Source organism: Vulpes vulpes, chromosome 12 (genome assembly GCF_048418805.1).
Source record: "Vulpes vulpes isolate BD-2025 chromosome 12, VulVul3, whole genome shotgun sequence".
NCBI classification, from domain to species: Eukaryota; Metazoa; Chordata; class Mammalia; order Carnivora; family Canidae; genus Vulpes; species Vulpes vulpes.
This window is the reverse complement of record NC_132791.1, coordinates 8,725,682-8,750,107: the sequence shown is the minus strand read 5'-3', so window position 1 is coordinate 8,750,107 and position 24,426 is coordinate 8,725,682. Positions and strand designations below refer to the sequence as shown.

Below are 24,426 nucleotides of genomic sequence, written 5' to 3'. Positions count from 1 at the left end.
TTTTGTGTGTTTTTTTGTTTGTTTGTTTCTGTTTAAAAGTCTCTTCTGAGTAAAAATATTTGAATGAAGCTGGGCAACAAAAGGGCATAAAGAACTGGTATTTGAAAGTTGTTTTTGCTTTCGACCAGGGCCCCGGATTCGGAGTCTGGGCAGCACTGTGGGGTTCCTGTCGAGTGTCTCTCTTGACCACACCCATGGTGCCAAGCCAACCTCATGGCTGGCCAGACAATCAGGGCTCTCATGAATATTCTCTTAGGTTCCACCTCAAAGAGGTCTTAACAGGGATGCCACAGGGACCTTAGGAGACTTAGGGTGGCTCTGGTTCCTCCACAGAGCAACAGGATGTGCAGCTGGTCACCAGTGGCCAGGGAATAAGAGCCTCTTGTATCCACTCCTTTTTTTTCCAACAGTGGGGAAGCCTTCTCTTCCTGTCACTGAGCTCTCTATGGGAAAATAAAACAAAACAATTTATTTGAGATTATCTTCTATAAATGTGCCACTCCCTTTAGTGGGGAATATATATCTAAAGCTAGTCTTTAAAAAAGCTGATATGGAGAGAGCTCATAAGCCCTTGCTATTATTCCATTTCTATTTCTGTGTTTTCTACTAGAAAATTCTACATGGTTGACCCACAATGGTTATGTCCTTATCATTTTATTTATACAGAGTAATCAGCAGAACTATAATCTTGGAAATCATATTAGCCAACTTCCTCCTACAGATGAAAGTACAGAGAAATGAATGCATAGAGAAAGTAACTTGCCTAGAATCACCCAGATGGTTAATGGCTGAGTCAGAATAGATCCCAGAGGCATTTACCTTGATGAATATTAATTGAAAACACACACACACACACACACACACACACACACTCACTCACCCTATGGGTAAAATTAACTTGATAAAAACATGAAGACAAATGAGAAATTAATACAATTGCTGATAAGAAAGCTGACAGGATGCTAATATGTGTAAAAATTATATACTATGAAAAAAAAACACTACATACTGTGCAAGTAATTCAATTTCCAATGACTTTTGTCAAAGTTCATGACAGAGGTTACCAGGTGGTTATAGTTGAGGCCAAATTCAAGATGACCCCTTCTGTGGGTGCCAGGTACCTTTACAGCCACAATGTTTACACCTATCCAGGATAACCACATAAATACATGCTGATGTTCAAAAGGAAGAAAATGGTGGAAATTGTGGATGAGAATGAACAGGATAGAGACATATACAGGAAGAACAGACTCTTTCTGGAAGTCAGCAAACGCGACTTGGGCCACCAGATGACTCTGATGGCCTTGGCTTGGGCCACCAGATAACTCAGATCTAAATTTCTCAATGAGTGTGGGAGTTTCAGTCTCTTTCTTTGTAAGGAGAATGTTGAATGGTGTAATTTTTTTGGTCCTAGTTGTCATGTACAAGGACTCTTTTGGCTCTAAAATTCTAAACCTGGACAGACCCTTGCTTTAAAACAAAACAAAAACAAAAAAAGAAATTATCATCTATATAATGGATCAAATCCCATGTTGAAATGTGCTTTTAGAAAGCCAAAAGAAAATGTTAAAAGAATATAAACAAACCAACAAAAAGCAGAATCTAGAAGTAGATGACCACACAGCCTGCATTGACCAGACTTGGGTGCTGTCTGTTGCTCCTGTGTCCCAAGCAACCAGTGCCTGTTTTCACTACCAAAGCATCTTATTTTGAATGATAAATTATAGGGTAACTCCTATAAGGAGTTGGTGTTCTTTATCTGGGGGGAATCCCTCACCACCTTTGATCACCTACAGGCAGAAGCCTAAGTGCCTTGGTATATTAGGAAGGCTTTGACCCTCCAGTCAAAACTCTCCAGCATTGCCACCATATGCTAATCACACCTGCCTATTCCAGTTCCCCAAAGGTGAGGCACATTGCTCTGCTATTGCTTAGCTTCTCCACCCCCATCCTGCAGAATGGCGAGCTCCTCCACATGTATCAAGACATCAGCTCTGTATTGCCTTCTCTGGGAGGCCTCCCTGCCCTCCACCTAGGATCACTCTGCCCATATCTCTCCTGGCACATGGACCCAACTGTTTCCATAGCTCTTTATCTCCTCTACAACACCCTGAGCTCTGTAAAGATGGAGTTTACCATCTTTGTCTTTTTATCCCTTAGCATATCATTAGTGCCATATAAGTATTTGATGTGTTTGTTGAACTAAATTGAGAAGTATATAAAGATTTGCTAATGGGATATTAGCTGAATTATCTTCCATCGGAGTGAAAAACAATGGGCTTCTACTCATCTGGCCACCATCACTATTATTATCACCAGTAATAGTTTCTTGTATGGTATGTGGAGAGCCAGCGTCCTATGATGGTAGGTCATGGTCTGCAGCCGCCTTGCAGCTCAGTTCCACCTCTGCCACTTATAAAATGAGTTATCTTGAACAAGTTCCTTGCCCCATCTTAACCCTGTTCTCTCAGTATAAAACAGGGGAAACACAACTTTCCTTGGTGTAATACGGTGCATGAAGAGTGGCGTCAAGTATTGACCCTGGCACAGGGGACACAGGTAATAAGTAGTAATTTGGCTTCAGCGGTGATCACTTCCAACCAGAGCAAATGGAATTAGAAAAACCATGACTCCTCCTTGTTCCCCAAAGAGATAAGCCCCATCTGGATTTATTTTGCTTTCTGTCCCTTACTCTCTCCCAGGACTAAGAGGCAAAAGCCTCCACACAGTAAATATTATTCACTTTGCTTTTCTAATTGTCCCCAACACAAGTGTCAACACGAGGCATACAGCATGAAAGGCGTAGACTTAAAACTCAAGATAGACTGTGGTCAAATAAGGAAGAACTTCTTGACCGCCACTGATTCAACTATGGGACGCACTCAAAAGGAATTCTTGGCAAAAATGTCAAGTAAGGAGAGCTCAAGCCCAGGGAAGGATGACAGGGCTTCTTGTTGGAACCTCTACTCTTAAGTTAACTACACCTTAAGCAAAGCACTCCCTCAATCAGAAGCGCTCGGTGACTGGTACTCCCAACACCGAGCAGTGGAAAGGGGCTAGTGAAATGAAGGAAAAGGAGGAAAAGAATGTTCCCTTGGAGATTTCTTCATCACAGGAAACAAGGCACAGGCAGCTAGGCTGTATCAGCGGCAACAAATGGGATCACAATGTTTCAATTAAATACCAGAGCTGTTGGAACTTTTTAACAAAATACAGTTTATGCTGGTAGTTGTTTTTATTATGGAGAGGCAGGATTGCACCGGAGGTAACAGAACAAAACAAAAACAACCCCAGAAAACCACCAAAACACATGGGCTCTGGAACCAGAGGGCCTGAAATGTATTTTCTAGCTCCTGTCCTTAACTAGCTGTGTGACCTTGGGCAAGTTACCTAATCTCTCTGTTCCTCAGGTTTCACCTCTGGAAAACGAAGATAAATTGATAATTAGGTACCATTACTAGGTAATGAGTAGATACCTACTCCGTAGGGTATTGGTAATAGTATTTACAAATACTGATTTTTCAGGTAGAGTAGTGCTGGGGACATGATTAGTGCCATAGAAGTATTTGACAAATAAAAATATTAAGATCCAGGACTCAACTCAAAAGTAGCTTATAGACAACCTTGTGCTGAGAAATGGCTATGGGTATTGCCATGAGAAATCTCAAAGATGTCTTTACGTTGGCTCCTAGGAGTCTGACTTGTTGACCAGCACATCGTTTGCTGATCATGGGAACTGAACAGGTCTGAAGCACAGAGGTCATTCTGACATGGCAAAATGGAAACTGGAGGTTTTTAACAAAATTAATTAAACCTTAATCACCCCCACAGTAAATGAAAGTAAAACAAACATATTATTGAGGCATTTCCCAAAACTGTTGTATTTGATCAGAAGGCCCATAACATGACAGGAGTGTAGGTAGGTGTGGCTTCTGCCGCAGAGCTCAACACAGTGGCATTAACTTAGTGAATTCACTGTGGCTCTCTCTGCTCCCCAGTTTTGAAGGCTCAATGGCTTGGTTTGGTATCACTCATTCACTCAACAGTTACTCAATTAGCACCTACTTTGTGCCAGATACCAGGACAGGTAATGTGGACCAAACAGACAACAAGTCGCTACAGCCCCTGCCTGCCTCCACAAAGTCTGGCAAAAAAGGCCAATGTTAAAAACCAGATGTGCACCCACAAAACTTGACTGTCAATAAACTAATTTACAGCAAGAAGAGCTTCAAGTAGACTGCATTTGCTTCTCTAAGACCAAGCCACGGCTTTCATGCAATAGTTATGACTACCCAAGATTCCAGCAGAGGAATACATGGATGGTATCAGGCATCGTCTTTACAAACACTGAGCCATTCAGGATTGTGAATTCCCTATTCTAAGCTTTCCAACCACCCATGCCCTCACCTCACCCATTCTCCCATTCTTGCTGCTTTTCTAAAAAAGGCTACAATCCATTTATTTTATTTCTCCTTCCCCTATTCCAATTGCCCATGCGCGCGCGCACACACACACACAGACACACACACACACACACACACATATCTTGCTTCACTAAATTTCTTCATCTATTATTCTGATTGCAGTTTTCCATGTTCTAAAATTTCTTCCATCACACACATAGAGAAATAATGTTACTTATTCCAGAGATGGTTACACATATACAATCTTTACAGAGGCTACTAGTTTAAACCTCAGAGGGCAACATTATTTCTGTTATTTTCACATTTGGGGTTGGCATGGTGGGGTGGAAGGGGCTCTGAAGGGCAGATCTACCCTGAAACTGTTGCCCCATAAACCCTCAAAATAATTTTCATTTAACCTGTAAAATAATCCAATGAGGCACAAAAGTTAATTTTATAAAGATTACTAAAGCTTATTACATACCAGAATGTGCTAGGCTTTATACAAAGGGCAAAATTAAAACAAGAACTTGTTAGGTTCATAGTCCAAGGTCCGCAGTCATTCTTTACTGGTGTTTCTATGAACTGTAAGCAGCACTTGAGATAATAATAGAAGGTGCAACCATAAGACAAGTTTTAACCAACATTCAGAACATCACTAAATAAGCGAATATTTCAGTCAATGCAGAAGTAAAATAACTCACGTTATTTAATTTCACACAAACATAACATTCATGGTAAAGTAAGACAGGGCTTCCGTTGTGCAGCAATTTCAAGGTTTTGTTTTTACTCTTACAGGCCTACCACAGGGTCACAAGCAGGGTACTCAGGTATGATCTCTTTGATGCATTCAATCTAGCCAAAATGGATGAGACTGATGTATCAACCAGAATGTTAGCTTATTTAGCCATAATTAGGGCTCTCTTTCCAGTGACTCAGATTAATCTAAGTCCCAGAGTTTCTGAGGAACCACACAATCCAGGTTACATTCATTCAACACTACTCTACAAACTGATGCAAGGAACATTAGAGGAACTTTCCACTGAATTTCCCTGGGAAAAAGATGAAATGCTAAAGATTTTTAAAAATATTTTTAAATTGTGATCAAACCCTAGCCTGAATGTAGTCTACGGAGAAAATGTAATTAAATACAGTAATTATTTTAACAAATTTTCACTGGGTGAACTTTTATTTTTTTTAAAGATTATTTATAATTTGGGATACAAAGAGAGAGTGAGAGAGACCATGAGTGCGCGGGGGTGGTGGAATGGGGTGGGGGGAGGGACAGAGAGAGTCCCAAGCAGACTCCACACTAAGCATGGAACCCAACACAGGGCTCAATCTAATGCCCCCAAAAATCACACCCAAGCTGAAACCAAGAGTCAGATGTTTAACCAACTACACTATCCAGGTACCCACCCTGGGTGAACTTTTAAACAGGAACTCTAAGCTCAAAAAGAAATGTTCTGTGCCTGTCCTCTTCTTGGGTACCTCACCAGGAGTCAGCAGAAGGCCTGGAATGTATTAGATGCTCAGAACTATTTTCTGGGTACATAAATGAATAAATATCTTCCCCTGATTATTACCATGGGTTCACCTCTAAGAAAAATAACAAAGGCAAAAGTTATCTGAGTGTATATAAAATAAAATCTTGCTCTTCACCTTAAAATATGAATTTCCACCACTAAAAAACATAAAATTAATGAAAATATAAGTTTCCATAAAGATATTCATAGAATGCTATTAATTCCAATCCATTTTGCACAGCAAATCTATATAAAACCATGGTACTATACCATGGTTTTATATACCATGGGGGTACTATTACCTCCATGTATGTAGTAACAACTACAGAATGTGAAAGATAACTTATTTAGAAACAGTCTCATAAAAATAACTATAGATGAAAACATTCATATTATATAAAAGCACTTACTATCTGAAAATCTGTAATGAAGATTTATAAGGCAAAAGTAACACAATTTGGGCTGTAAGGAAACCTTTTGAAAGCTGGTATTTTCGATACTTGATAGCTAAATTCATTAATGACCTCTTTCACATCATCATCCTTTATAGTACATCACTGAGACATTTCTCCAAAACCAATCTATGATGGTAGGAAGACTTGCATGCTGACTTCTTCACAGACATTTGTTATGAAGTGCCTCATGCCCTTGAATTTCTGCATATTCATCGGTTGTCTACCACTATCATAAATGAATATGGTTTATATGAAGACACTGATAACCCATAAAGTAAGTTAACAGTCAAGACAAAACTTACCAAGCACAATGACCACAGTCTTCAGAAGACTCATCATGGTATCCCGATTCCGCCGGGGTCCAGAACTATGCCGAGACATCCTCATAGTCCTCTGGCGAACATAGCCAAAAATATGAGCATAGAGAACCACCATTACGACAAAGGTCACCAAGTTGAAAATGGCCCAGAAGACTAAGTAAGAGTCACTGTAGAGGGGTGCCATGTTGGAACAATTTTCGATATCACAGATGCAGTTCCAGCCCACACTGGGTATAGCACCCATAACGATGGCCATAGTCCAGATGACCACAATCACCACCACCACCCGCCGGTTGCTCATCCGTGTGTGGAGCTGCATGCGGAAAACTGTAATGTGCCTCTCGATTGCAATAGCCAGTAAGTTGGCCACAGATGCCGTCAAGCTGGTGTCAATGAGGCCCTGGCGGAGGAGCCACGTGCTGACAGTCAGCCTCCGAGTGTTGGGTCCTGTGTTGAACATTAGGTAGAAGTAAGCCAACCCAGCAAAGAAGTCTGCAGCAGCCAGATTAGCCATTAAGTAATAAATAGGGAAATGGAAGCGGCGGTTGACATAGATTGCTACCATGACCAGTAGGTTGGCCAACATGATGAAGATACAGACAGTGATTCCAAGTCCCATCACCAGCTTGCTCACTGTGTTCCATTCTGTGGCAAGATACTTTCCACTCCGGTTATAAAAGAAGGCAATGGACTCATTGTAGAAGCACTGTGGTTCATTCATGGCTGTGAACTAAAAGAGAAAGGAAGAAAGATGAAAAAGAAAGAAAAGAAACCCACAGATCCAAATTTAAAGACCTATAGTATGGTAAATGTGGCAAAAAAAAAAAAAGCAAAGAATCTGAAAATCTGATCCTGCATAACATTCTATTATTATGTTGAAACCCCAAGGCTTTACACTGTATTACTGTCCTCAAGATTAAAGACAGTTGGAGTTAAACAAATGACAAGGTCTGTGCTTGGTGGTTGCATGTCACTGAGGTCTACTAGAAAAGCCACATGGCCCAGAAATCTTGCTTAAAATACATGAGACAGATGAAAATTTTGCAGAGAATTGCAATTGGAATATTTACCATAGTGATACCTATTTTGACCTGTTATTTAGGGAATCCGTAAACATAGTTGGTTTATGGATGGGGTGTTATTGCTCCATTATTCTGCATTTCTGTTCTCACATAGTATGTTCGATCTGTGACAGTTTGTAGTGCAAATCCCCACAAGGACCATCAGTACCAACATTTCAAAGAGGTCACTATGCATCAAAGCTTCTTTGCCCAAAGCCAGCATTTGCTGTTCGACATTCCTGTGGTCAGCACTGTCTACCCCCATGACTCCTTATCCCCAGAATAGCATTTGTTAACCCATCTATGACGTTTGAGAACTTTTTTTCTCTTTGGAGGACATAAGAAATACGTTACCTAATGTAACCTCCGAAGAGCAGTTGACACTTTGGCACTGCTCTACCAAAAAAGTGAAGTGTACTTCAAGTTTTGCTATAATGTGAAGTGATAATGTTTTATTATGTGTTTTCTTATTTTTCGGCATTAATTAGGATATACTCATTTATTAATTATACTCACTTGAGTCCAAAAAGGACTGAGCAAGTTTACAACAGAATATAGGTGCTCAATAAAACTCTTTAAAATAAAATGAGGAAATAAAAATATATAGAAGAAATGAGAAAATTTCACATCAAAGAGAATAAAATCACTTTTCCCAAAGCCCTGAGTGTGTCTGAGAGACTCCTAAGTCAGAAATTTAAGACTGCTCAGATCCTTTTTCTTTTTATCTTGTATGTTTAAATCGATGACTTAGCAAATCTGAGTTTTAATCACTATTTTTGATCAAATGTTCTATTGAATATCCACAGGTTGTATGTAAATGTTTATCAAACACTGAACCTTCCCAAACAGTGTGAAATGTTTATTAAATGGTTAGTCTTCTGACTTGTCCAGACATCTAGTCTCTCCTCATTTAGACTCTAAGAGTTTTTAGATTATGTTTCTATCATTACACTTACCATGAGCATCATTATTTATCAGCTGTTCCTTAAGGTGATCATGGCCCAAGAAAAGAGTGAAGACCTTGTCTTACATATCTTGGTATCTTTCGTACCTTCCAAAAAGTCTCATTCTTTGGAGATCTGAGAACCTGGGTTGTTGCATCCCATTCCACCCCAAACCTTGCCAGTCATCTAATTTTCTTGCCTCTCAATTTCTTGACCTCATTTCTAATGACCTTCTATTCCATTACAATTCAGCTGCCCGCTCCCATGGTCACACCCTGAACTTCGTAACCACTCAGAACTGTCATCCTTGGAAATAAGTGAGACATTTTAATTACTCACCACACTTCCCATTTCTCCAATTTTCTCATTTGATCCCCAGTACATAAGTTCTTTGAAATCACCTACTTCCTTAAGCATCCTACTTTTCCCCCACTGGAGTGCTCTCCCCATCTTCCCCTTTTTCCTTATATAGCTTAGATTTCATAGTATTTGGTTCAACCTCTTTCTAATACAGGAACACATTCTCTCGAAGATTCTGAGGTCAGATCCTTCAGAATTCAATTTTTTTCTGGCCTTAAGGACAGTTACACAGTAGATAATCCTTGGAAAATGTAATATCTCCATCAAAATTTGGAGCCTTGTTCTATAACCATACACATTATTTTCTTTAGCAAAATATATTCATATATACACTAAATTTCATAAATTCATTCTGCACTGGTTTTGCCACTAAGTGAAATATGAAAAAATCTTCAGTTTTCAGAACTTGAATTTTTTAACTTCAGATAAGGAAGAGGGCACCTTCCTCTTTTCGTCTACTTGTCCCACTGTACTTCCATGACAGTTTCTTAGAATAACACCAGTTTTGGATGAATGCAATTTGTTACCAATTCCACACTGACACCAAGGCTAAATTCATGATGTCTAACCTCAACTTCAGGACTTCTGGAGCACAAGGGGTCTGGTTTTCCCATACTCTCCCTGCTAAGCATATACTCAACTGGTCTACTTTATTCCACCTTCGTGGCCACCAGCATTATTACTATGGTGGTTTCCTAAGTGTTCTCTCTACCCAGCACCAAGCTCCTCTCTCCAGTGATCTTTCCAAAAGACAAAGTTGACCAAGCTATTCTACTGAAAATGCTTCAATGGCTTACAAGTGCCCTTAAGATAAAAATCTATACTCTTCAACCACCTTATCAGGCCTCACCTGCCCTCCAGCCTCACCTCAAACTATTAATGACTTCCAACTCTCCGCTTCAGCCCTACACAACGTGTTGTGCTCTCCCTCATCTCTGGTTCTCAGAACAGTGGTTTCCTCTACCAGGATCACTTGAAGGGTTTCTAAAACACAGATTTCTGGCCACATCCTGAAAGCTTCTGGTTCAGGAGATGTAAAATGGGGATCCACGTGACACTGATGCTGCTGGTCCAAAGACCACACTTTGAGTCCCACTGGCCTAGAACAACCTTCCCTCGATTTTCACCTGGCTCCCCTGTTCTCATTCTTCATGCAGTTGAAAGGTTATTCTTTATAGTCAGTTTCATAGACATTCTCAAGTCTAAGCAAGGTGTTTTCTACTACAATTATCCCACAACAACACTTAGCACACTGTATAATAATTGCTTAATTAACACTTCTTATGAGAACAGAGAGTCTGACTTTCTTGTTCATTGTTGTATAGCATCCAATGGTTAGATTAGATGCTCACTATATATTGGCTACATTAATAAATTAATTTCCAGAAATGTTTAGACTTTACAAGTATCCTTTCTCCAAAGGATATACATACAGTATACCAAAAAAATGTATTACCTATAAATGTAAAACTCTCTTCTTTTAGTCCTTATAGCCATTTACTTTCTCTGAGCAAGTAGATCTTTAAATCAAATACCAAGCACATAGTTTTTCACAGCATTCCAACTTCCAAACATCAACTGCTAACAAAGTTAAGAGATGGCATGTGCAGCTTCTTCACTTTTACCAACACAGGAAAACTAACCAGTTATGGGTGAAAACATAAAAGGGGGAAAAAAAAAAGAAAACATAAAAGGGTAAATGGTCTTTTGAAGCCCCAATATACCAAGAAGAAGAAAACTGATGGATATTCCCTGGTGGTATCCCATATATTTCATCAGCAAGTGGCAAGTGTCCAAGCCCTCTGCCAATCTCTTATCTCTCAAAAATTTGAATAGTAAACACCATGCCACATTTAATGACCTAACTTACATGATTGTCTGAACTCCAGTTTTGTCATCTGTGAAATGAGAAAATTGAGCTAAATTGTACATAAGGTTAATCTCATTTAAAATTCTAAACTAAGAGAATTCTGGGTAAGGACGTTATACTTCATAAAAATTGCCAGTGCAATACTGAGACAGCACGAAATATGACCCTAATGAAAACAGTAAGGGTAGGATATGCCTCAGAAAAAGTCAGAGGGATGTCAACTAGATTGAGCGTTAACAGGACTGAACTGAAAGAAGAATAAAATCTCCTCTTTTTTATCTGCTAAAAGCAGCAGGCCTGGAATATAAGTGAAGGAGACCCAGGCAGAGCTGCCAACTACCCTTTCCTCACTTCTTCAGGCCCCAAGGGCCTTAGGCAGAAACCCCAATCAAGCTCTGGGAGACTCTAACTCAACTCTGATGGACTATAACATATTCAGACAGTCTTGCCTATAAGGATACAGCAACAGAAAAAAAAATCGAATACAGTAAGACAAACATGCAACCTCAAAAGGAGAGGACCATTCTGAAGAACAGGAAAACACCTCCCCTTGAGCAGATTTATGGGGGGGGGGGGGGGGGATAGAGGGGAATAAGGTAAAAAGAAAAAGATTAAATTATAGGATATTTCTGATTTGTATTTTCAAATGTACATTGTTAGGGTACTAGCAGTGAAAATAGAAAAAGCCATTATAAACAAGCAAACAAAAAATAGCCAGTAAAAGCTACATGGATATTGTAATAGTTTCCTAATGCTACTGTAGCAAATTACTACACAGCTTAAACATAAGTTTATTAATTTTTTTTGTCCTGGAGGTGAGAAGTCCACAAGGGGTCTCTCACTGAGCTAAAATCAAGGTGTTAGCAGAGCTGTGTTCCTTTCCGAAGGTTCTAGGGTGAATTTTTCTTGTGTTTTTCAATTTCCAGAGACTGTCCACATTCCTTGGTTCATGGGCCCCTTCCATCCTTAAAGCTGGCAATAGCCAATCAAGTCTTCCTCATATTGCACCATTCTAATACTGACCCTTCCTGCCTACTGCCCCCATTTCCACATTTAGGGACACTTGTGATTATACCTGAGCCCACCTGGATAACACAGGATAATCTCTTCACGTCAAAATCCTTAACTGACTCACACCTTACCCAGTAGAGCAGCATATTCATAGGTCCTAGAGGTTAAGTAATGAACATCTTTGAAAAACCACTCTTGTGCCCACCAAAGAGATAAAAATACAACTTATGACTTAAACATAGCAATTTAAGCAATGAAATAAAGTGTAAAAATTCCAGAAAGTTGAAATGGCAAGTCTAAGACATACTGAAGAAATTCACCCAGCACTCAGAAGAGGTCAGAGATGAGAAGGATAAAAGGAAAGGATGCACAGAGATGGAAACATCTAGGAAACCAAGAAAGATTAGGACAAAGCTTCAGCAAGATAGCTTGAAACGTAAGTTACTGCTTAAGAAGAAAGATCTCAGATTACTGGCTTGCGTTTATATAAATTACAAAACAGAGTTAATTAAAATTAAAATTTTACCTAAATTTTAGGTATATAGCTTGGTTAGATATTAATTTTACCTAAAGTTTAGGTATATAGCTTGGTTAGATTTTGGAATCTCAAGGGTGAAGATAAAAATTCTTTACGTATTAAAACAAAAACAAAACAAAACAAAAAAACAAAAAGCAAACAAATCAAATATCTAGAGAAAGAGAGACAACACAGGATATCACCAACCCCCCGCTATAGAATTCCAAAGGACAGAACACAAGCAATCAAAATCTCCATTAAAGGGACGCCTGGGTGGCTCAGTGGTTGAGCATCTGCCTTCAGCTCAGGGTATGATCCCGGGGTCCCAGGATCCAATCCCGCATCAGGCTCCTTGTATGGAGCCTGCTTCTCCCACTGCCTGTGTCTCTGCCTCTCTCTCTCTCTCTCTCTCTCTGTGTGTGTGTGTGTGTGTGTCTCTCATGAATAAATAGAATCTTTAAAACAAAACAATAGAGCAAAAACAGTGGCAACAAACATCAAAACCCCCAAAATACAGACATGTAAGTAACTGCTCTTCATATGGTTCTAAAACTTAAAGCAAATATCAAAAATTATTCTTGACAGTATACTTATAAAAATAACTTAATGGAATTAAAATCACCTTATCAACAAGATCTTGAAACGAGAAGTATGCAAATGTTCATTTTCTCTTATTACTCAAGAATCAAGACATATTACTTCAGTTATAACAATACTTCTCAAAAATTTTTAAAAACCACCTCATCGAATAATTATCATATTCATCATAAGAAATCTGGGGAAAACAAACATGTAATCAGACAAAATTCAACACTTTTTAGAGGTTTGTTATGCTTAAAATCCAAATCACTGTATTTTGAAATTTCTCTGTAATAAAAGAAGTTCCAGAATTCCGCACTGCCCGAGGAACAAAGATGTAAATAAAACAGAATTATTCCAAAAATATTGTCCCCGATGCTAAAAAGAGAGGTCCACATGCATGCCCTTTTCACATCCACCAATTACATCTCAGGATGATGGGGCGGAGGGAGGAGGCCTCTTGGCTGCTCTGCAGAGCAGATGTTCCCAATCTGCGAAGTTTACCTCACCCATCATGTGATCTCGGGAGAAGTCATAACAATTCCACCAAACCTGAACTCTAAAGAGGCACATACGGTGTTCATCTTCACTATGCACTTCATTTATTTGTGCATTCACAATTTACGGAATGCCAGGTAGGGGAGGGCATCGCACTACACCACATCTCGGAGGGCTCCCAAAATGATACCCCTGGTGCCTGCTGCAGATCCTCTCACAGTCTACCTGCTGTGAGTTTTGATCTCCTGAAAGACAATAATATAATTCACTGGCCAGGTGGAAAAGAGAACACTTGGCAAAAGCTCACAGCCTGGTAATTAAAGCTTTGTGATTTAGTAACTAGATTTAAAAAAAAATATATGTATGCAGCTGACATTCTAAAAGAGAGATTTTACTCTCTGCTGGATATAGGACCAGTAATATGATATAAATCAAGTGTAGTCATCCACTTCTGCTAAAGTCCAACAATGGAGTGAATGCGTCTTCCTGATTCTGGTGCTGGGGACAGCTAATTGGTCTTCAGGTAAGGCCCCTAACTGCTCGGGATGGTGATTTTCTTATTTGCGAGGTAAGGTATGAATGCTAAGGCCCCTGCAAATCAAGCTCCTCAACTTAAATAATCAGACCTTCTCCACATTTCTTCCCCCTTCCCCCCCGAAAAAAAAAAAAAAAAAACAGAATTCAATGCCACAAGTCTCTATTGAGAAAAAAATAGTTCTTATCCCATTTAGAGCCTTAAATGAGAAACAAAAAAACTGAAATGATCTTCTGCTAGAACTAGAAAATGGGTCACAATGCTGATAGAAACTACAAATGTTTGAAAGCTAGTATTCTTTTTCGGGGGAGAGGGGAAGGGACAGAGAGGGAGGGAGGAAGGGACAGAGAGTGACAGAGAAAGAATCTTCAACAGGTTCCATGCTCAGAGCAGAGCCTGATGCAGAGCTCCATCTCCCGACCCTAAGATCATGACCTGAGCCAAAATCAAGAGACAGATGCTTAACCAACTGAGCCACCAAGGTGCCCCTAAAAACTAGACATCTAACCATATGTGGAGAATAGGCAACTACAATATTTTCGAAAGTTCACCTGAAAAGGTACACAAGATGCTACTTCTTATACAGTAACAATGTTTGTGAATAGGATGTAGACACACGTAAAGAGAAACTATGAAAAGCAAATTGCACACCCGTGAAAATACTTTGTAGCTGCTACAGCCCCTGGCAAGGAGCAGAGATAAACTGGGCAACGTTATACTTATCAAATTTCCAAAGAGAAAATTTTGAGTTGGTCCTAAGAGGAAGGAATGAAAAAGAAAAAAGTCACTAAACGGATGAAGAGGTTATGAGAAAATGTAATCCTCTTCTTAATGCATTCTTGAGTTATAAGGGAACCCCAAGCCAAGGCAATGGGCTGCCCTGGAGGCACACTGTTAGATTATGGAGACAGGGCATTAAATATTACTGGGAAGAAGAGGAGCTCTGAGCCTTGATGGGGGCAGTGGGCTAGAGCTGAGAACAATCACTAAGCTAGAAGTCTTAAAGATCTCCTTATTAGTAAAAGAGGAGACCAAGAGAAAAAAAAAATCTATCCAGTTGCCCTGGGGAAAACAAGGAAGTCTGTCTCAGCTTAGGCTCCAGGCTAGGAAACAGATAAAAGTCTCCCTTCTGAGTCATGACCCCAAGCCTATAAATCATATACAGTTGCAATCTGAAGTTCAACTACCTGTCAAGTCTGTGAAGCCACAGAAGGGGAATGACCACAAACCATGGTCCTGAGCGTGTGATATCTGCATCCATTTCCTGCTCCACGTTGCCTAGCACTAAGGAGCAGCAGACCTCTCCAGAGAGCTGGACCTCTGTGCAGCCCCAACCAAACACAAACTCACTGCCTGAAAGAACAAGGGCACACCGAATACCGCAGGTGAGAACCAGCAGAACAGTTGGCAGCAGGAGCAGCCCCAGGGATATCAAAGATTACCAGAATGTGAGATTTAACATGCATACTTGACGTGAAGCCTCAAGGTGACTCTCTTTCCTTGATGCAAGCTTTCACTCCAATGTCTCCGCTCTCCTCTTAAATGCTACTGATCTTCAGCACTGTACCTTCCATTTGTTTCCAAACCTCCCTAAAATTACTTGATATTACTGTTTTGTTTTTCAGAAACTTGAGAGGGAGAGAGAATATGTGTACCTGCAGGCAGGAGAGACAGAGGGAGAGAAAGAATCTCGAGCAGACTCGGTGCTGAGCATGGCATCAGATGCGGGGCTTGATCTCATGACCCCAAGATCATGACCTGAGCAGAAACCAAGGGGTGGACGCTTAACCAAATGAGCCAGGTAGGCACCCCTACTCCTTCGGTTTTATATTTTCAAAGTTTATTTGGTTATCTTTGTTTGAAGGCAACATAATTATATTACAAGAACAAACAAGGAAATTAAGAACAAAAGAAATTAATAGCCAATTTTTTTTAGGAATATAAACAAGAGCTCCTGAATATATTACATATCCATAATATATTATACATTTATATATTTACATATTATAATTATATCGGAACACTTATAGAATCTACAAATATAATTTTATATAGTAAGACTAAATAGGGTTTAGTTCAGAATGCAAAGATGATCTAACACTTAAATATCTATTAATATAACTCACCACACAAACAAATTCAAGGAAAGAAAAAAGGCCAATGATCATCTCAACAGACATGAAAACTGTTTGGCAAATTGTAGTGTCCTTTCACGTTGATTTGGCAAACTAGATTTTGAAGAGAGCTTCTTTAACTTAATAAAAGATTGACAGCAAGTGTCATTGTTGATGGAAGTATTCCCTTTTAAAACAGAAATGAAACAAATTGCCAATTTTTTGGCATGCACTGGTGGTGATGGCCAAACAGTAAGAAAAACAAAAACACAAAAACAAAAAACAAAAAGAATTGGAAAAGAAAAAACGTATTGTTTTTCACAAATGAGATAATCAGTTACATAGAAAATACAAAGATGACTGTATGAATAGAGTTTAGCAAGTCTGCTCGATGAAATATCAAGTCACATGAATCAACTGTGTTCCTACAGAAATACCAAAAAAAAAAATTTTTAGGTCATTATTTTAAGAACAATTCATTTACAAGAACAAAATCTCTAATGTTCCTAAGTCTAAATAGTCAAAGCTTACAAGAAAACCCAGACAGAGAAAATATTTTAGGGGTAGAGAAAGATATTAAGATGCCAATATTCCCAATATTAATATATTAATTCACTGCAATAAAATCAAAAAGCCCAAAGGGTTCTTCATAGAGTTTTGACAGGTTCCCTGAACATTGATATGGAGGTATAAATGAGTCAGAATAACTAGAAGAACAAAGAACCAGATGCCCTATAGAATGCCACATTTTATTTTAAAATCATAGTAGTTAAGACATTGTGATACTGTCATGGAAATACTCGAGTGGCCCAAAGGAATAGAGAGCCAGAAACATGGTGAGAGACATGCTTTACCCAGCAACGGGGAAAATGGCTTAACTGTTCGTCTATATGAAAAAATAAATTGATTATCTATGCTACATACACAGAAATCAACTTTAGGTAATATAAAGACATGTGAAAAATAAATCTCTAAAACTTTTAGAAGAAAATATAGCATATATTTATAACCCATAGATTTTCTTTTTTTCCAAACAAGGCCAAAACAATGACTAATTAGAAAGTTGAGACTTTTATGCTGCAGAGAACTTAGTGAAAAGAAAAGCTGAAGACTCAAAGAAGTTTTGGCAATGCACACATAAAAAGGCTTACAGCAAAACGCAAAAAAGCAAAAAACTTCCTACGAGTCAAAAAAGGAAAAGCCCAACAATCCAACAGGCAAAGATAAGGATGGGTAATTCACAGAAGAGGAAACCTGAATGGCCAATAATCACATGAAAAGATAATTATCCTTAGAAGGAATCGGAGAGAGTTAAATATCAACTGCAGTCAGATACAACTTATCTCTACCAGGTTGGCAAAAATTAACACGTCTGAAAACATCAAGAGTTTGTGAGGACGGTCATTTGGTGTTTGGTGGGAGGAGAATTGAGTACAACTGCTTTGAAGAACAGTTTGGCCCAAACCACTAAAGTCGGACACGTCCATACATGGGATGGAGAGATTCTAACCCTAGAAAAACTCACACATGTGCCCAAGGAGGCATGAGCAAGACTTTTCATTGCTACTCTTCTACGACACTGAAATGTCAGAAGCAACATCATGATGATATTCACCAAGTAGAGAAAGGGAAAACTGCAACAAAAACAGGAAGGCACAGCAGTTAGAAGGAACAATGGAGAGCCTTCTGTGGGCTGATGGCTAAAGCAGTTTGTGCAGTGTGACACAGTACACCAATCTCGGGAATGTTAAAAACTTGCAGAAATACTAAATATTGTTTCTATATTCCCACGTATGTGTACATATCCACCAACACATGCAGGGACATGACAAATACCAACTTACAACCTGAGCCAAGAGGGAGGTGTCCAACACTGGCCAAGACTACAAGGGATGTCGGCTTTACCTGTAATTATTTGTTTCATTTATTAAAGGCCCAATGATTTTGAAATGATTACATCAAAATGGTCAAATTTTACAAAGCTGGGTAATAGATATTTCACTGTTTTATAACACTCTCTACACTTTTCTGTATGCTTGACATATTAACACACACACACACACAGCTAATTGAGTCCAAGTCATGGCCAATGGGTTGTGTTATCAATAAAAGAGGGAGTGGAAGGAGGGAGGGGGAAGGGTAGCAACAAACACTATTGCTAGACTTCACCAGGCCCAAGAAATGAATAAAGAATAAAATCTGGGGGACGCCTGCCTGGGTGGTTCAGTAGTTAGACATCTGCCTTGGGCTCAGGGCATGATCCTGGAGTCCCGGGATCAAGTCCCGCATTGGGCTCCCTGCAGGGAGCCTGCTGCTCCCTCTGCCTGTGTCTCTGCCTCTCTCTCTCTCTCTGTGTGTCTTTCATGAATAAATAAAAAAATAAAATCTTAAAAACAACAACCCTGGGTATGGATGGGCTGATACTTCATTTGCAATTTCCTATTTTCTGGGAGACAAGGGAGGGTATGAAAGGTGCCATCATAGATAAGTAGCAGCCATTGAGCTTATGAGGCCTTAGAAGTGGTGAGATCTGAGTTCAAATGCCAATTATTTAACACTCCCCTCTCAAGGCCTCAGTTTCCTCATCTATAAAATGGAGACAAAAACGTCACCCACTTTTAAGGATGGGGTGCTTATTACTCAGTCTCTGTAACATCTGTTCTCTTGAAACCTTTAATTCAATAACCCAGAGAGCTTGACCTTCGTAAACCAATGACCACCTTCCAAACACAAGTTTCTTGAACTCACAGATGAAAATAGGAAGTCATTCATCCATGAAAAAAATGAAAAATTCTTTTCCATTAGCCCCTTTTTTTGTAGTCTAACAGCAGAATGTTTCCATTCTTATCTTATTCCAATTAAATTTGTTCTTCTTACAGTGATATGGGTGTGGATTGGTATCTATTTCTTCTGATGCTTTATCTGTCCCTACACAAATTCCCTACTGCTTTAATTCAGTATAACTTTATAATAAATTGTGATATCTGGAAGAGCAGCTTTTCCTACCTTGTTCTTCTTTAAGATGAAATCATTTATTTTTGACCTTTCATTTTTTTATATAAGTGTTAGAACTAACTTGTGAGGTTCCCCCCCAAAAAATTAGGATTTTTATTGTGATCACATTCAATCTAGAAAATGCGTTTGCAGGGAACTGACATCAAATCAATGGATCTTACAACGCACTGACACGATGTCTATGTAAGTCTTCTCTAATATCTACTAAAGTTTGATAAATAATCTCAAAAAACTCTTACACCTATTTTATTATTATTCTTAGATGCTTGATACCTTTCATATACTTACACATTGCTCTTCTGGATAATTCTTTCACCTAACAGTCGTTTCTTTTTTTATTACTGAGATATAATTGATAATATTAGTTTCAGGTGTTCAGTTTTTAAAACTAGAATTATTTACCTATTTAAGTCTTTGCTATTTTCCACTACCTACACTTACATACTTTCATTCTTACAAAAAGTTTGCTCTTCTGTGTCTAGTTTTGAGAAAGGCAATAAAATGTGCAACCAACAAGGAGCATTTAATACTTTATTTTTAATAATTTTAAGGAAAATATGCAAAAAATTTCTAAGAATAAATAGATATTCCTGATACATCATCTGAAAATCTCCAACTATCATCCTCTGTTTAGCTCCAACTATCATCCTCACAGATTCCCCATCATACCACCTTGTTTCTTCCACCTTTTTGTGTTCTGCTGTCACAGAATTGAATCCCCATCTGCAAGTGCAGTGCTGCCCTAGTTTTTCAAGCTAATCCCAAATGAGACAATGGGTTGATGAGTAGCTGAGTCTCCTCCACCTTGATGTATCCCACAGAGGTAACAGGATCTTTGCCTGACCATGACTGCTGAATCCTGAGTTCCCACTGGTCACGCACATATAATCGAGAATGTCAGAGATAAGTCCAGAACACAAGCCACAGGGCTGGGATTCTTCTGGGTCCTCCCCTGCACTGTTTTTGCCAGATTTCTTTGGTCACCTGATCAAATACAATTAGGGTCATTCTAAATAGAGTTCCGGAGTGTGCAAAGCCCTTAAAGTTGAAGCTCAAAGCTGAATCCAGATGAATGGATCTTCTTTCCAGGCCTCCACTAAGGCTCCCAAACCTCCCCATGCTGACTGGTAGGCATTCCAACTAAGTGCAAATATTCTGACATCAGGCAGCTATCTAGTTCAATCAAATCTCTATCCCTCTTCCTGCAAGACTGGAGGGTTCTTGCTCCCCAAGGGGGGTCTGAATCTTTGAAAGTTACTTTATTGCAAACCCAGCCTTTCAAGATCTCATCTTCTCGATGACCCTTTCATTAACATCTTGTCTAACACTAAGAAGCAGGCAACAGTCCACTATCACTTCTCTCCCAGCCTGCGCCTGCCTAGGAATGCCATTTACGAAATGGGCTAAGTTTAACTGAGGGGCAGTTCCTAAGGGATGCCATGCAATTATGAAATAGCAGCATCATCACATGCAGCAGATGAAGGGCAGATTTTTAAATGACGGTCTTCTTATATATAGCAAGGTACGGTTCTCAAAAGACAGAATTCTCCTGGACTCTGTGATTATGTTCTCTTCCCACTGGGAAACACACTGGGCACCACCCCACCGTAGTGTTTATTCCAGAAAAGCTGCAATGAAGGTTCAAAGAAAAATAGCTGGAGAAGCTAGGCATGCAAAAAGGAAAGCAGGCAAATGGCATGAAAATGCACAGGAAAAGGGAGAAAATCACATCCCCTCTGAAGGATAAAGAAGTAGCTCCATTAATTACTAAAGACTAAGCTAATTAGAAAGAAAATATTGGAAAGAAAAAGAAGCAAATGTGAAAGGTCTGATGTTTGTCTTTGTACAATTTTGTTTTATGAACAGAAAATCCAAAAGGTGTCCTCATGTAAGTGAGTGGGTAAAGAAGATGTGGTACAAATCTACAATGGAATATTACTCAGCCATAAAAAAGAATGAAATCTTGTCATTTACAACAACGTGGACAGATGTAGAGGGTATGAGGCTGAGGTCAGTCAGTCCAAGAAAGACAAATACTATATGATCTTGCTTATATGTGGCATTCAAGAAACAAAACAAATGAGCAGAAGAAAAAGGAGAAAGAGACAAACCAAGAAATAGACTCTTAACCCTAGAGAACACACTGATGGTCACCGGGGAGGAGGGGTGAAATAGGTGATGGGGACCAAGGAGGGCACTTGTCATGATGAGCACTGAGTCATGTACTGAAATGCTGAATCACTGTTATCGTACACCTGAAACTAATATAACACCATATGCTAACTATAATGGAATTAAAATTAAAAACGTAATGACTATGTTGTTAAACATTTCCCAACCACCACTGCCTGGACCCGTTCTAAATAAAATCACATGGCCTTGGGGCGCCTGGCTGGCTTAGTCAGTACAGCACGGGACTCTTGATCTCCGGATTGTGAGTCTGAGCCCACACTGGATGTGGAGATCACTTAAAAAAAAAAAAAAAAAAAAAAAAAAACTTAAAAAAAAAAATCACATGACCTCTTGTCATGTGAGCTAATTAACTCCCTTATCCCTCCTCCCTCATCTTTATCTTACTTAAGTTAGTTTGGGGGGGAAAATGTGCCCTCATATTCTGAAATAAAATATCCTCTCAAGATTTATCTGAGCGTATAAACAAAGGGAGAACAGATGAATTTAAATTGCAATATGAGAACAAATTTTACCTCTAATAGAAACATGGTTCAAGATAGAGTAAGTCAGAAATCTCAGTGTTTATCTATGCATGCATTTATTCCTGGCAATACACTAGAGTTTTCCATAGACTGTTTATCTAACTCGGCTTTCCTCTGATGGATCTTCTGGCATCCTCCATAAGCACATCATATACACAGACCATATGCAGAGGTAACCACCTTCTCCCTGTAAAGAATGCTCAGAATAATGATGGCAGGAAAAGTAATAAACGTCACATATCTAACCGATAGAATCCTTAACAGATATTTTGCCATTTAAGCAGATAAAGGACTTCACAGATATGTTGACCTTTAAACTTGGGAGTGCAGTGTATATTATTTGAATTCTAGAGATTGAAAGAAATACAACTGAAAGAGATGACTATATTGAAACATGCCCTAGGTATGGGACTTGAAGCAAAATTCACTTACATCTAAGCCCAGGAATTCTCTTTTCTCGATTCCATGTTAGATGAAGCCAGACCACATTGTGTCTTCACTGCGTGGCACTGGAAACGTACTTCATATTCCAACTATTCACACTTTGGTCTAAAAGCACTCTCCAGCTATCTGCGATCCCTCACTTTAGAGACTGACAATTTAATAATTACAATCATTCTTTTACTTTGGAGCCTTCCGTGTAGGCCTCATTTTTTTTTTCTTTAATTCTTCAGTGATGAAATATTCTGGCTAATATGTCAATCTACCTCCCCCTTAAAGGGAGGAAATGGAACTGGCTTTTAATCCTTAAAAACTCATCGAATAGTCTTATAGAGAAGAGTAAACTGATCTGATCAATGTGTCTAAAGGAAAACATAACTGCAAAACGACTTTTTGGAAAAGCAGTTGGGGAAATCAAATATGGATGAGTATAAAATGATATTAAGGGATTGTTTTTAATTTTGTCAAGTGTGATCATAGTATTGTGGTTATTGAAGCAAGTTATTTTTAGAGATGCATATTGATGGACAAGGGTTGAGGTGAGGGGCCATGATGCCAAGCATTTGCTTTATAATGGTTCATCTCCCAAAATGGGAGGAAATAAAACAAGTATGACAAAATACGAATACCTGTTGAATCTGGGATTCATTACATTATTTCTTTTTATTTTTATTAATGCTTGAAAACCGCCATCATAAAAAGTTCTTTAAAAAACAAGTCTTTCAATCTCAAAATACACAACCCATTTAATACAGAATTCAACTCCTTTCATCCAACTGTATCCAGTCTCTAATATCAGAAATAAAACCTCTAAAACACACATTTTGGAAATACAGTAGATTTAGTTAGAGGAATCTAATGGTAATGATGTTCAAAAAGGCCTGTCTTCCAGCAGACAAGTAGAGACCTACTTGTGTTACGTCAGAGCAGTGGATAAGAACCAGAGGAGCAATCTGTTAAGACACTGAGTACTTACCTACCCCAATTCATATCTTTAATGAAAGCTACAGGAAATCACTTGGTGAGATCAAAATCTTTGTTTCCTGGGCTTAAAACCAAGATAGCAGCTTCACAAAAGACAGAATGAAACCTTGTCAAATACTGAGAGAACAGAGTCCTCTCTTGCTGGAATCCCAGGTGTGAGGCTCTGAATACCTTTGAAAGTCTCAACACCAGTCCTGCGTTTGAAAGAGGCCAAACCATTCATGCATGTAGTGAACTACTGACCCTTCCATTCAAAAGGAAAATGAAACTTGTAATCTACCGTCATTGGATGCAACATAATTCCAGAAATGCTAAACAGAGTTCTGGAAACAGAAAATTGGCCACGAAGAGTGGCGAGACTTTGATTTTTCTATCCCACCCTCCACCCCACCACCCTGTGCCCGTATCTGCGGGATACGAACACACAAATTTAACCTAATGGTGAACATGTTCCTGTCTGCAGACACATCCCTGAAGCTTCCCTTGGGCAAGGAACTTTCTATCCATGCCTGGATGAACAGGGCGGCAAATGAGCTGCATATGGTCTTCCTGCTGCTGCTTGTACAGTTTCACCTTGGTCTTCATCTAGCTTCGTAAGAACAAGGTGCTTTCTCAACATGAGAAAACAAAATCCACCCCACTGTCTGGTCAGGAGTAAAGCGGGGAATACAAACGTGTCCCACTTCAAAGCACAAGGCCTATCTTTCACTAACTAAGCAGCAACCCCAGCCGGGGTGACAATGGAAGCTTTCGTCCCTATTATTGTTTGAAACAATCGCAGGCTATTTGTTCATATTAATTAGCTTCTATCTAGTATTAGGCAGCCTTGATTAGAAAAGTGCTCTTTGTCACCAAATGAATAGAGGAAAGCAAAACCAAAAAGCTTTTTTTTTTAAGTTGTTGTTTTTGCCTTAGAAAAGGATGGTCAGGCCTCTCACACTCGAATGTGGGTTTATCTCTATGCAGGTCCCTGAATTCACTCTAAAAGAATGTGAGTGGACGTGCCAGAGCCAGGCTGAGGCTGATGGAGTGAACTGCTTAGTTCGCCTTGCCTGCGAGATGGTGGATTTAAACTATTT

General features: G+C 39.2%; 1 protein-coding gene across 5 annotated transcripts in view; it reads right to left on the bottom strand.

Annotated features, from left to right (window-relative positions):
• LPAR1 (lysophosphatidic acid receptor 1) overlaps positions 1-24,426 on the bottom strand; it is a 131,739-nt gene that overhangs the window by 47,969 nt on the left and 59,344 nt on the right. For all 5 annotated transcript variants that reach the window (XM_072727707.1, XM_026002755.2, XM_026002752.2 and 2 more), the window contains one exon: positions 6,687-7,434. In XM_072727707.1, coding sequence (XP_072583808.1) covers positions 6,687-7,434 — 748 coding nt within the window. The remainder of the gene's footprint in view (positions 1-6,686; positions 7,435-24,426) is intronic.